Raw genomic sequence first — 14,075 nt, forward strand, 5'->3', positions numbered from 1 at the left:
ATTATTATTTACCTGGGTCCTGACCTTCGAGTCCGCCCACTCCATCCAGCTGACTAATGCTTCTGGAAATGGAGTGTAACGAGTTGACAGTTCTGTCTGACATCAGGCTACATTATTATAGCTTACCGTAGGAGTGTTGAAGACATTTCTGCTGTCATATATCCTGTCCATAAGAAAATAATTCAAATGTATGATTAAATTGATGGCCTTACGTTTGATGTAACCGGAAATGATGGGTGCAGTTAAGTGACTTCAGAACTGATAACATCGCTGTCTGAAAAAAAATAAATAAAATGTATGTATTGGCTTTCTCTGCCCACAAGACAGAGTCTGAACATCAGGCTTTTTCCAGAGCCCAAAACACACCGTTTGTGTGGCTTCAGTTAACTCTGTTAACTCTCCTGGTCTATATAATTGATGCCAGGGGGCCTGTGGCTACACCTGTAAAGCCAACCAGCGGGATTTATGGCAGTCAGCCGTGGGCCAGGTTCGGATGTCCCTACGGGAGTGCGGCGCCATCTATTGGACGCTATCAGGATTTATACTGGATTTGTAGAAGACCTAAAGAACTGCAGTAGACCTACCTGTAGAAAGATTTCAGTGTTGGAAAGCTGAGTGTGTAGTTGATGTCATTCCAAAGTAGACAGCCTCTAGATCTTAGGGTTAAATGTCCGCTCTCTGCTCTATTAGTTTAATTGATGTTTTAACTCCGGTGAGGCTATTGATTTAGAAAGGCCACAGTGTTGGCAGTGATAATGGGGGAATTATCACCTTTACACATGGGAACACCTGAGAAAGTGTTTGCTACCTTAGTTACATCTGATAGACCAATCATTAGCCTACACCTTTTGTTTTTAATGGACACATAGGCCTACAGGTGTCCTTATGGGACACATTACCCTTTTCGCATTTTGCCATTGGGTCATGTTTATGTGTGGTGGCTTCATATGTCACACCCAACCACATCACAATTTATTAATCTCTCGACCATATCACATTGGTAAACTTGGTAGAGGCTGTGTCTAGTTGTGGCTGTCAAATAAAAGATTTCAAAGTCCTCATGTCTTCGTTTCTTTGGTAAAATGCTGATTTTGTCAAAGTCCAAAAAGGAATATAAACTAAGTAGCCTACGCGTAGAAATTCTTGTGAAAATGTTCATTTGTTAAAACATGTTGTCATAAAGTGTGCACTTATCTAGAAATAGATTACTTGACAGTTAAATACCGGATATTCTCACAGTATGGATGTCCTGAAACCATCCTTAGGATTCACAAGGACTGCATAAGCGGAGTACTCTCGGCAGAAATTCAAGCTGTGTTTTTTGCGCATGCGTACGAGTGTATGCTTGTAAGCAAAAGAACAGTGACACTATTCTAATTTCACATCCTCGCTTTATTCAAGAGGCATATCTTTTTTTTTGGCGAAATGAAAAAGAAGGGGTTTTATTCAAGAAGCGATTTTTTTAAAAACAGAGGCGTGGTCAACTCGTCGTATTCCCACAATGCATAGCGCAGGGCAGTTACAGGCTAAACTGTTAACATTTATCTCTCACCCATAGTATTTTGGTGCGATTATCAGAGGGTGCTCTTCATTGCAAACACTTTATATTTCTGAATTCCAAATATTTTGAAAAATGCTACGTTTGTTCAGTAAACCCTAAGCGAGGAGCCTGGTACGGAGAATCAGGTCAGCCTCAATGCGTCTGTTGAATCAGTACGCTCTTGTTTCTCTTCAGATCGTATAAATCTTTCGCCTTTTACTAAAGATTTCCGTGGAGAGGGACAATAAGAGTTTCAACTAATTTTTTGATGCCCTACTCATTGTGGGGCTTCCTGACACTGTTAAAGACAAATACTCAGTTTTATTCTTACAGGGGTCAGTCATGTAACTGAATATGATTGATATGATATAGGTCCTATATTTAATATTGATCTCGAAAGTATGCATACCTGAAATGTTATGTAATGGTAGTTTAAATTTACGGTTTTCATAATCTAGCCGTTTAAATTCAACGTAGACGTTTGGTATTGGTATATCTTGTCTGTCTTGAAACGAAATGAATGATCTTCATATAAAACGAAAAAAAATCCCATCTCCTTTACACGTACTTAAAAATATATAGTCTTCGCACTGAATCAGTTGATTTACGTATATATTACCACAAGAGGGCGCACGATTTAAAATAAACACAAACTACAAGAATTGATCACTGTGCAGTGTACCCCATATCAACTTATCGATTTGTTTTTGACTCATTAGTTATGAATTCTTGGCAGATTTATGTAAACGTTATAAGTACTGATTTGCAGACTTTCTCCTCAAATATGAGTATTGGAGTTCAGTTTCAGTGACACAAGATTCCTCTATTTTAATCATCTCGAAATATCCTGCAAGCAGACCAGTGAGTGTGAAACACAACAAACAAATAATCAGGTTTTATATCCTATGAATATTCACATCACCATACCCTCATAATAAAGATATCAACACATATTTAAACACTCACTATATCAACTTATTAGTTTCTGTGGCAGCTGAAACATACATGGACGTCCCACTGAAGACCTTTTTTTGTTGTTGAATGTCAGCATCAAACAGCGAATTCAAAATGCGAAATACTAAACTACATGCATGACTTTATGATGAGAGGGATACGAATTAAATAGCTGCGTTTCCCCAAGTCGCCTCTGAGGGGCAGCAATACACTAACGGCGCAAAATATGCAGGAAATTGCAAGAAGAAGAAGAAGAATTTCGTTTCTTGTTTTTTTTTAAAAAGAAGAAGACGCAAAACAGAAGAAAGAAAAACAAAATGTCGAACTCCACTAAAACACGAGACTGCTCAAAGTCTGGCACAAGTAGGCTGCAAGAGTCGCATCGCAGCCCTTCGTTCAGTGGACCAGAGGAAGAGCAAATGAATGTATGTCGACTCGCTGAGATAGGTCCATGTGTAAAATCTTTTTATCCTGTAAAAAGCTTATTGTTATTGTAGTCAGAAGTTATCCTGTCCTCAATTTAGAGCAGTCATGAATGCTGGTGATATTGTAAATATTGAAAATATAACAGACTGTGACAATGCTGCCGCTGCTAGTGAGACACACCACCAACAAAAAAAGCAAAGGAGGAATAAGAGTGCAATCTGGAAATATTTTACCACTTGTGATGATGATGTGACCAAGGTGGTGTGCAACATATGCAAGAGAGTTGTGAGCAGAGGCAAGGATTTAGGACATCTAACCACCAGGATGCACTATGCACTATGCAGGAGATCACAGCCAACCCCTACTTCAATGCCCTTTGCACCACTTGTCCCGAATTTCCAATCTGAAGCCCTTGATGAAGCAGATCACGCAATGACCCAAACAATCATTGAACTTGTGGGTGAAATGATTTTTATGGATCTTTTGCCATATTCATTTGTGGAGAACAAAGGATTCTGTAAACTTATGAATTTGATGGCACCGCATTACACACTTCCCACAGGCATTCACTTCAGCAGCAAAGTTGTACCACAGCTTCATCAAAGAGTCAAAACTTAAGTGCAGTGCAAGGGCAATGTTGTGCACTGCACAGCTGATATTTGAACTAGAAAGTTCACAACCAGCTCCTGCCTGTCTTTTACAGGACATTGGTTTGTACAGAATAGATCAGGGTTCATAGGGGCGGGGCTGGGGCTGTGACACATGAACGTGTCAGTGTGTTGCGCGATATGAAGGTCATCGATACAGAGTACACTCCAGCAGAAATCTTGCAACACCTCCAGGACCTTGTTAAAGAGTGGCAAACTGTGGTTCCACATAGATTTACTGTTGGGCCCTTTGTCACTAATAACACATGCAATATGGTGAAAGCCATGTCAGACAATGGCTTTGAGCACATTAGATGCATGGCTCACTCCCTACACTTGATTGTAACAGGTTCTGTTCAAGATTGCCATGGTGTGGTGTCAGATAAAGCCATAGCTAAGCTGCATGAGATACAGGAGCAACCTGGCCTCACTGCAGCTTCTGCGGCTTAATTCTTGATGTGCCGACCAGGTGGAACACAGTGTTGTTCATGCTGGAGCACCGGCTGGAGCAGAAGACGGTACTGATTGCCATATCCACAGAGGTGGACCTTGGTGGGTCTGTCTCAGAGCATCAGTGGACTTTGTTGGAGGCTATAGTCAAAGTGCTGGAGCCATTTGACGGAGCAACACGCACAGTGTGCCAAGATGATACATCTATTTTGTCTGTGATTCCATGCATCCAGGCCCTCAGAGCTGCACTGAACGCACTTATAGCAAATAAGGATTTGAGTGATCTGTTAGACTTGCAAGCATCCACCAAAACCTATTTTAAAGCCACGCTCCCGGACCCCAGATTTAAGATCATGCACATGGTACTGCTCAGCAAGCAGAATTTTGAAAGGTTGAAAGCTGCCATGGCAGTGGAGGTTGAGGAGTTATTGGACCAGGACAGCATGCCTTCAGCAGGTGAAGCTCGCTCTTCATTAGGTGTGGTGCTTGAATCGGAGGGCACCAGCAGCAAGCCAACTAGCCTTTTTCTGGAGTCTTACAGCAAATAATGCAGCATCTTTGTCAAAGTGAACAGTGACATCGTTAGGTTTAGTGGAGACATACCTAGTAGAGAGCAGCACACGTTCACTGGACTCTGACCCAGTGATTTCATACTGGTCAGTAAAGTTGGCACAATATCCTATACTGGCTCGAGTGGCAATCAAATATTTAGCATGCCCACCAACAAGTGTCTCCTCTGAGAGGCTCTTATGCTGCTGCTCCAGATTACAGACATCTCCCTGTCCATGTGCCGCAGCTGGTTTTCACCAAGTACAATTTGGTTTGACTATGTGAAAGTATGTAAAAGTTCTATTGCTGAAGAGAAGGATGTTTGCTGCTGGGTCACCTGATTTTTTTTTCTGTCCAGAGTTGATAACAGCACTCCAATTTCAACCTCAATTTGAAACTGGATTTTAGCTGCCAGTCTTAACATAAACACAGTATATGATGTGAGCTAAAACTGCAGTGTAGGCTATGGAAGTAGCAACAGTACTATAGTGGTACTATACTGCACATGCTGTCTGACTGCTTTATGCATTAAACTCCATCAAGAGAGGTTCCTCTACATCTCTGTCTCTTTTATTGTTTTGAATACAATATTGTTTCACAGGGAGTTTTTAAGTGCACTTCAGGTTTAATATTTAAAACATTTAGACTTCAAGCATACGTCAGATTTTATCAGCAGTAATTAGTGCAAACATTTGAACCCATTTTGAGCAGTATTGCTGTGTTTTTACAAAGAAAAAGTTCATGTAGCTTTTCTTCAGTTATTGTCAGGGTCACAAGTGAAATTATGTACAAGCCCAATCTAGGAAATGTTCTTTGCACTGTTTACTTTCTTTGTTAATATAAAGCTATGTACATGTTGAAATGGATTTGAAGCCTCTATTTATGTAACAATAAAGGACCTAGGAGCCTTGCCAATGGTAACAAACACTCATTAGATATTTTTTAACAGTAACATTAAATGGGAATAAATAGCTAAATTCATGTTTTTAACAATATAAAAGTTCAATGTGGGGTTCTTTATGTTTGCATTTTCATTTACTATCAGTTTCCTATTTGCCAACTCTTAAAACCATTTATCTGGCACTCAGATGTTTTGTTATGGCCAAATTTTACTAATCTGCTGTGAGATGTAACAGGAGCTCCCATTGTCTATTTACTTTAAAAACTGTATTGTCAAATTGATTTAGAAATATATTGATGCTTGTCTTAAACCTTTTACCTTCATATCAATTATTGAATTGATTTATGACCTTTTGCAAGACTCTCCAGGTTTTCTCTACCTCTCCTCAATGCTAGCTATAATCAGCAGGTAGTAACTTAAAGCGTCTGACCATTTGTATTACCGTGCTATTCACAACAAGGCCACAAACATCACCTGATTGTCTCTTACCAACTTATTAATGTACATATTAATTAAACTGTTTTCCAAACTATCAAATAATTAATCTCTCCTTTCTCATGCTTCACTTTGTGTCAAAGGCTCAAATACATCACAGCAAATACATTTCTGCTGTGACAGACACAATCATTTTTAGGTAACAAATATGGAAAATTGCTGAAAGATCGAGGATGGATCTCCCGAACAGTGACGTCTCCAATTTGTGCTGATATTCAAAGTGTTTTGCAGGCTCTTTCATTGCATGTCGAGGTTTTTTATGTCACAGTGATCTCTTCCAGCAGATCAGCAGGGAAGTAGCCCAGCTTGCGTCCAGTGCTGACCTTCAAGTAGCCACCTTTCTCATCTCCTTTCTTCACCACAATCTGAAACGTAATGACAACAGCACTGCATCAGTATCAACTTGATACTTTCTCACTAAGGCCTCTATAGACTGATTGATACACCATGCTCAGTTTGTATGTGCTGCTACTGAGAGTACAACAGTGTTAACAGTTATCTTGTTAGTAAAGCATTAATAAGATTAGCAATATACTTGGGCAGCGGGTTGATGTAATGATGTTACATGTCTGTTGCGTTTAAAGGCTGCCTTTATTTCCAGTGATCACTAAGGAGAAAAAAACTCTACTGACAGATATGAGATCTTTTCAGCCTAAACTTACAAATGAACAACAATAGAAACAACACATGAAAAACATTGTTCAGCGTTTGTGCAAAATCTGATTAGAGAAACGTTACAGGCACACTTGCACACATTAGTGCTGTTACCTGATCTTTCTTCAGTGTGATTTGTCCCATCTCTCTGTTCCCTACAAAGGAGCGTGTCACCTTGAAAACTCTTTCCGATGCACGCACTTTTATGAGGTAGTTGGTGGGAAAGTAGCCTGTCTTCTCCCCCATCTTTCCCTGAAAATAGAGAGTGAACAGACTTTGAGTTCATCCTCCAGAGAAACATTAGAAAACAAGATCAAAAAAGGACATGGCTGAAACTGGTTTACGGCAAACCGAAACAGCACATTTAAAGGATTAAATGAAAGCTAAAAGAAGTTAAACTCACCCTCCACCACTCTTCATTGGAGTCATCCAGTACTGTGATCCGATCACCAGGGCTAATACACATACACAATAAATGTCTTTTATCACTGCCTTTTTGTGTTTACTTAGTGAAAATTAAGGTAGGTTTAATTGAATAAATAAAAGAATAAATGCTTTATACTGTATGTAATTACTGCAATTTGGGAATTTCAAACGTACTGGAAGTCGAGGTCATCTTTCTCTATGGCCTTGAAGCGGTAGAGAGCCAGGTAATAGTGGGAATGGGAGAATGTACCCTTACTCTGTTGACAAAACAGCACAGATTCATATGACAACTGATCTATAACAAAAACATGTTCTCATACAATATTACAGTTTTGTTAACATTGTTTCTTACCTTGTCATCTGCTTTGTCTCCTCCTTTCTCCTTCTTATCATCAGGCTTCCCTGTATGAACATCAGAGTCATCAACAAATTCCTTGATCCTTTGATCAGAATCAGAAATACTTTATCCCCGAGGGGAAACTCTTTTGTTACAGCTGCTCACTGTCACGTCAATGCACACAGGAATAGAAGTACTAAGCAAATCAAAATATAATACACTATAATACAGGTAAGATAAATTAAGTACAAATCCAGTAACTTCAAAATGGAGAACAAATCATTTCATGTTTTCTTCACTATTTCAGGCACGTAACATCCTTGCTGAATTTGTGACTTTTAATGTTTTTTTCCTTGCACTTTAAAGAAAACAGATGTCTTCTGAAGTGTTTTAATTCCTATTAATTCCATGTTGGATATAGAACTACGCACAAATTGTTATTTTTATGACCACATCTAGCGTAGAATATACCACACAGATCTAACCAGCATAATAGTTTCTTTCTACCTTCTCCTCCCTCCTCATTCTCTTTGGGTTGTTGGTTCTCCTCTTCTTCTTCCTCCATCATCATCATCATCTAGAGGACAAACATTGTTAATCAAAACTGTACACAAAATATCATATTTCATATCCTTTCAAATTATATTTGCTTTAATACCGTTATGTCTGGATTCATGCTTGAACAATTTCCTCTGCTGGTGTTGGGCAAATTAATGAATGAGTGAAAGACATATAGAGGTTTTATCTGAGAATTTTAGGGGTTTTAGTTTGGTTAAAAGTACAAAGTACACTCACATTTTTCTTGTCATTTTCATTCTTTTTGCGCTCCTTATTTGCCATGATGACACCGACCCGCAGGGTGTCAAAGACGGGGTCGTTCCGGTTCGGGTTGTCTGGTTAAGGACAGAGTAGTTAGCCAGATAATTAAATAATAGTACAGATAATTAAATTACACACTTTTCACACATTTCACACTTTTCAAATAGGCTGTACTCTTTCACGGACAATAAATTGATAGATAAAAAGGTTAAGAAGGCTAGCTATACATGAGATTTATTGTCGTTCAGTGGACTCACTTGAATCTGGTTGGTCACTGCTGTACAGAGGGGAACTGTAGGCCCTTCTGAAGCCAGGTGGCTACAGGAAACAAATAGAGATTTTCTTTTTAGTAATTAATACCTGTCTAACCAGGGGTAAAGTAATGGGAATCTGTATACATTTTAGTGGCCTACTGTACTGTAGATACAGTATATTGTTTTTTATAGAGCATGACAGTAGGACTCACAATTTTGCCAAAGCACCTCTGGAACTCGACATAGGACTGACATGAATGGTGGATGTTGGTCTTGCAGTTTTTACACCTCAGAGCAAATTTGTTGTTCACTGAAAAGTTAACAAAGGAACAGCAAATGGGTCAGTCAGAAACCAAGATTAAGCATTATATGTAGAAAACATCACACATGATAATATTAGATAAGATGTAGAAGATATAATAAGTATAATGCAATGTTGCAATGTTGTTGATGTTTGTGTACGTTTTCTTGACATAATTTCCAATACATACAGACTATCATGCGAGCGCAGACATCACAGAACTTGGGTTTCTTGCAGTAGTGGTCCTTGAACTTGTGGGGTTTGTCGTTGATCCGGACAACAGGCTCTGGAGTTTCTGGTTCCTTCTCCTCCACCTCCACCTCCTCCTCATATATGAAATAGACCTGGACACACAAAGAGCATATCTCAGTCATTTAAAAACCAAAATACATGGGCACATGATGCTTCCAGTGCATTGCCTGCGGGGGGAAGAATTTGATAATGTGGACTAAGTTCATGTGAATGATATAATGCGTATGGAGTGTATGGATAAAAGTACTTTTAAAAAGTTAATTTTGAACTTGATCATTTGATGTCCCTGTAAAATCATGATGCATATTTTGCACTGTGTGGAGTTTTGTTGTACAACAATTGTTGGTTTGAAAAGTGATGTGCCCACCAAAATAAATTACCAGTCCAGAGTCAGTATTATTTATGTGTCCTTTTTGTGGCACTTTTTTTGTTTGTTTTTTTTGGAAAAAAAATTATACAGCCAAAGTCATACTGAGTGAGGACTGCCATTGACTTGTGTACCTTTTCAAATGCACTTTTATTGGATTTAATCATAACTGCAGTGTAGTATTCTAAGGATGTGCACATACAGCCATTTATGGCATATGATGTTTGACAAGATTTGCATTCTGTTGTTCAACTTCATCTTCCTCTTTTTAGCGTCTAAAGAGTCACTTCTAAACCTACAGTGATCGTCCCTCACAGATCAGCCAACAGTGTGACTTTATCTCACAGGTATAAAACACAAAAACATTTAAGTCAAGGCTCATATTTTTCCAGTTGACACTGCGCTGCGTTCCTGCCCCAGCTGGTGGCTATTTTAAACTGCCCGGGAATGGCACTGCTAACAGTGTGTGTGTGTGTGTGTGTGTGTGTGTGTGTGGGGGGGGGGGGTGACATGGTCCTGTCACTCACAGTGTCTCCGTCCTCTCTCACTACATTGTCAGGAGCTGGAGGATTGTCATGGATATCCACAGAGTTTTTGTCATCCTCCCTGACACACACAAAGAAAAGAAAACACAAAGCCATGAGGAAGATCAAATCATGCAGCTACATATCATGACTTTTCTGTGAAAAGTTTGCCTCCTCAAAGTGTCAACTTTTGTTTTTAAACTTGACCTCTTGTTTGGCAGTAGGTGAACATGTAATACTTAAACTTAACAGGACATGTGAACAGAAAATTTGCCAAAGTTAGGGTTACAAGGTTTTCACAGGATAACCTCATGGAGTGAACTGACATACTGTGTGCCGATATCAAATTGCCATTCCACCTCAAAATAGTTGAGTGTTGATCATTTATTCAGGGAGAATCCTATGACACATTTTCTCAAATGAACTTGGAGCTGCTTTATCATTATTGTATTTGAAAAAAACTTTTGAAAGATGTGGATGAAAACTACATTGGTTAGGAGGTTTTTGTGCTTTTCAGTCTGGACTGTTGCAACATTTAGCTCACGAGAATTTGAATGGAGGCTTGTGGAGATGGTGAAGAGGTGCAGGCAAGCAAAGTAGGGCAAGCAATATATTCGCATTGCAGAGGTAATCAAACTGATTTCAGGAAATATACTCACTGGTCCATGGTGTTTGGTGGATAAAGTCAGTCCTGCGCCACCTACAAAGATACATATATATGCATTTATTACATATATAAGCAAATAATTGTGAATAGTTTTGCAACAAGTAATGCAAATTTGTGATATAAGAGATAAATGACAAGGATTTTATCTTGTGTTCTTTTCAAGCAGCACAGTTAAAAAAAAAAGTTTTTAGTAATGTGTATTTGCCCTAGTGGAAAAAATGGAAAGCAAGCACTTTATTCAAGAACTAAACTTCTGTCTCATTTCTTTTCAACCTCAGATAACAAATACAGGTTCTGAAAATGTCTTTGTTTAATTGTATCTGTTCTCTTATCATCTCTGTTATATGCCATGGTTGGTAAAATCAAGAAGCGCCATAAGAAATATGTGGACATTTCTAAATTTTCATAGAAATACAACTGGTTAGCATTTATATTTGTCATGTATGAATGTTGGCCTTCACATGGCATCCAGTCAAAATGTATTAAATAGGTTTTGGCTCAGTACATTCTTTATTTTCTACAAGAGGATGATTAAAAAAGAAACTGACACAGCAGAACCAGTATTTGTGATGTGGAAACTTGATTAGCACAAACACTGTTTAAGACACAGCCACACGAACAGATATACAGGATGTATTCGTGTGTGTGTGTGTGTGTGTGTGTATGAACACAAAAAAAGTTACATGTAGCTATGCACTGGTATACACACACAAACACACATACTGTATGAGTGCACTTGTCCACTTGACCCAAACTATTCTAGGGTTGTGAAATTCAATCTCATCACAGCTAAATTTGGGTGCCTCTGCCAGTCGGGAAAAGAAGAGCAAAATTCTAGAAAGTATGACAGCAATAAAAATCAGTCTTGCTAAAAAACAAATCTCAATATGGCAGTTATTCAGCTAGTATTTCAAAGCTTTATGCAACTGCCTTACTGAAATTACATTGAATAAACTGACATGCTTTTGTCATGCAAATACATTTTGCAATGGAATAACTTAAACTTCAAACTTATACTGGAACATACCTCTCAAAATTCACGCAGCTCGGAGAAGAAATGACAAAATCCAGCGTGTGGGTAAATCTCTCCGTGAATGAGTCTTTCACCTGCTGGCGATGATTGTGACACTGCACGATCAGTGGATCTGAGCCTAACAAACTAGCCGACCGACCTGCCTCCTTACTTCAGGCCCTCAGGATTCTGTGTCACCACTCGCACAGTCTGGGCCCTTTCTTGATCCCTTCTATTGTCTCTTTAGGTGATTTCCAAAGTGATTTAAATGTGCTGATTTCAGGCTCGGGTGTGAGCATATGTCTATATTCGTGCACTTATCTATGATTTTGTGTGTGTGTTTGTATGTGTGTTTGTGTGCGTGGTAGGCTGAGCAGTCGTGTGTCAAGCTGACTGTTCGCGACAGCTGGGGACCTCGGACTGACCACCGATGATGAGGGGAAATCAGATACTTTCTTTCCGTCTGTCTTCATTGCACACACATACACACCTCTTTCCCCTTGTCCCACTTATTCACAAACAACAGAAACACACACCCACACAGACACACACAAGCATTCATACTGCTCACTGTCCAAACCTGTGTCAATTTTTATTAAACATTTCATCTGAGAATTCATATCAGTGCTGTATTAAATGTGTGTACTGTAAGTATTTTTTAACTACTGGGCACCTATTCTAATATTAAGGGGTACAGTATAGCCTACTGCGCAACAATCTGATGTTTCGGAGGAACTTAAAGAGAACTTGAGCCGTAAGTATTTGTAACTATCGGGTACCTATTCTAATATGAGCCTGACCATTCTTGAGAGCAGCACACAGGTCACAAAACGAGCGTCCACCGCCTCATCATAAAATAGCCTTTGTACTTACTGTACACCATAACAACAATGAACAGCACCCTGTGTAACAACAGTGTCAATCCACAGGCTTCTGAGGTCCCCTGTAAGTACAATGTTATACCCCATAAGTAGTCCTACTTTACAACATACGCAGTAACATATAGGCTATAGGCCTACAGTATGGTCTTGACAATAGCTGTTTTCCTGGACCTCTGTTTGCTTCAATGTAAAAACACAAATGTACCCTGTAGTTATTTAGGAACTATGTAGTTTACCTATCCTATTTTTGTTATCGTCTGTACCCCTCCAGTATGTAGTATATGGTCATTTTGAAATAAAACAGCAGATAAATAAAATGCAACAGAACTCATTACAGCATCTACCCCCAAACTTTGTTGCCCAGTAATGCTACTGTACCCTGAAATATTAGAATAGGTACCCAGATGTTAAAAAAATGCCTACAGTATAAATTCTGTAAAGTTCCCAGATTGTTACCTCCTTATTCTCTAACTTCACATCTTATTCTCTTGTTCCTATGTATGTATCGGTGCATACTGTACTGGTACACTGTCTGTACAAAAAATACAGTCTAAATTGGGAAGAATTACGCTGTATCTTGTAGGCCATAATATAAAGCATTACCAAATGTATAAATTACATTTTTGGTGACAAGTCAGAAATTCTTATGGGGGTAGGATTGCACAGGGGGAGTTTTTACAGTCTGGGCCTAGATTAACTTCATGAAAGGTGCTGGGTGTAAGTGTTGTTGTCTGTATCTTGATAATTTCTCTAAAACTCTTAAAAACTAGTTGTAGCAAGCATTGGACTAGCTAAAGCTTCACACTTACACATTGCTTTCACAGCAAGTGTTGCTGTGGGTAGATGACAGAATAGTTGATTAAGTCACAGTGACCCTGATGGTGGTTTTAGGAGGTGGGTGATGGGGTCACTAAAATCAAAAGTTTTTTTTTTCATGTTAGGGACATGAATATGCACAGCAAATGTTGTGTGTTTACAACTAATGGTTCACCTGAAAATTGAAGGTTTGTCCTGGTGGTGGTGCTAGAGGTAAAATCATCAGGTCACCAAAATCAGGGCCAGATTAACCATCTACGGGTCCAGGGGTAAACATGAGCTGTGGGCCTTTACTGACCACCCCTTTTCCCCCACCTTCTGTGCATTGTGTATGTATTAGTTAGTAATTAGCTTTGGTAGGTTTTTGTAACAGAATAAGGCACAAATATATTTAGGAATTTGCACCATATAAGCCCAGTAAAAACTGAATTACTAAAGGCTACATTTAAACCCTCTACAAGAGGGGTCCTCAAGATTATGTAATAATTCAGGTGTCACCTTAAGGTCCCTGTCATTTTAGTTTATATTGTGCTTTAATGGTGCATACAGAATTACCATATAAAATTGTAATTTATCAAATTACCACACACTAATTGCCATATGCTGAACCTGGAGCCTATGGGTCCCCTGAGGGTTTGGGGCCCCAGGGCAGTTGCCTGCTTTACTAGGTTGTCTAATTCAGTCTTCACAAAAGACAGAGTATGCTTTTTTGCCTTGGCAGACATCTCTATACATAACGTAACATTAAAGTATGCATGGAAGAATTATTTGGAAACAGGGAATGAAAGGGCGCTCTGAGTATG

General features: G+C 39.0%; 1 protein-coding gene and 1 non-coding gene across 2 annotated transcripts; one reads left to right on the forward strand and one right to left on the reverse strand.

Moving 5' to 3' along the window:
• Positions 1 to 1,716: 1,716 nt before the first annotated feature.
• LOC122883801 lies at positions 1,717 to 1,830 on the forward strand. The gene has a single exon (XR_006379716.1). It is a non-coding gene; the product is annotated as a U5 spliceosomal RNA (small nuclear RNA).
• Positions 1,831 to 5,118: 3,288 nt separating this feature from the next.
• On the reverse strand, positions 5,119 to 12,018 carry stac3 (SH3 and cysteine rich domain 3). Its single transcript, XM_044210434.1, has 13 exons — positions 11,591 to 12,018; positions 10,556 to 10,596; positions 9,900 to 9,978; positions 8,944 to 9,097; positions 8,665 to 8,762; positions 8,456 to 8,516; positions 8,175 to 8,272; positions 7,887 to 7,956; positions 7,395 to 7,444; positions 7,217 to 7,299; positions 7,020 to 7,071; positions 6,731 to 6,868; positions 5,119 to 6,327 (listed from the first exon to the last, which is right to left on the reverse strand). Exons 2-13 carry the CDS (start codon positions 10,561 to 10,563, stop codon positions 6,220 to 6,222), a joined length of 999 nt encoding a protein of 332 aa, XP_044066369.1. The 5' UTR covers positions 10,564 to 10,596; positions 11,591 to 12,018; the 3' UTR covers positions 5,119 to 6,219.
• Between the last annotated feature and the right edge of the window lie 2,057 nt (positions 12,019 to 14,075).

The sequence above is a fragment of the Siniperca chuatsi genome, linkage group LG10 (assembly GCF_020085105.1).
Source record: "Siniperca chuatsi isolate FFG_IHB_CAS linkage group LG10, ASM2008510v1, whole genome shotgun sequence".
Lineage (NCBI taxonomy): Eukaryota > Metazoa > Chordata > Actinopteri > Centrarchiformes > Sinipercidae > Siniperca > Siniperca chuatsi.

What these genes read in the sequence shown, in the direction of transcription:
- stac3 (XM_044210434.1), bottom strand. An exon ending in CAGTGACCAACCAGATTCAA is followed by an intron (nt 8,273 to 8,455) that starts GTGAGTCCACTG and finishes GTCCTTAACCAG; the next exon opens with ACAACCCGAACCGGAACGAC. An exon ending in TCACACTGAAGAAAGATCAG is followed by an intron (nt 6,328 to 6,730) that starts GTAACAGCACTA and finishes ATTACGTTTCAG; the next exon opens with ATTGTGGTGAAGAAAGGAGA.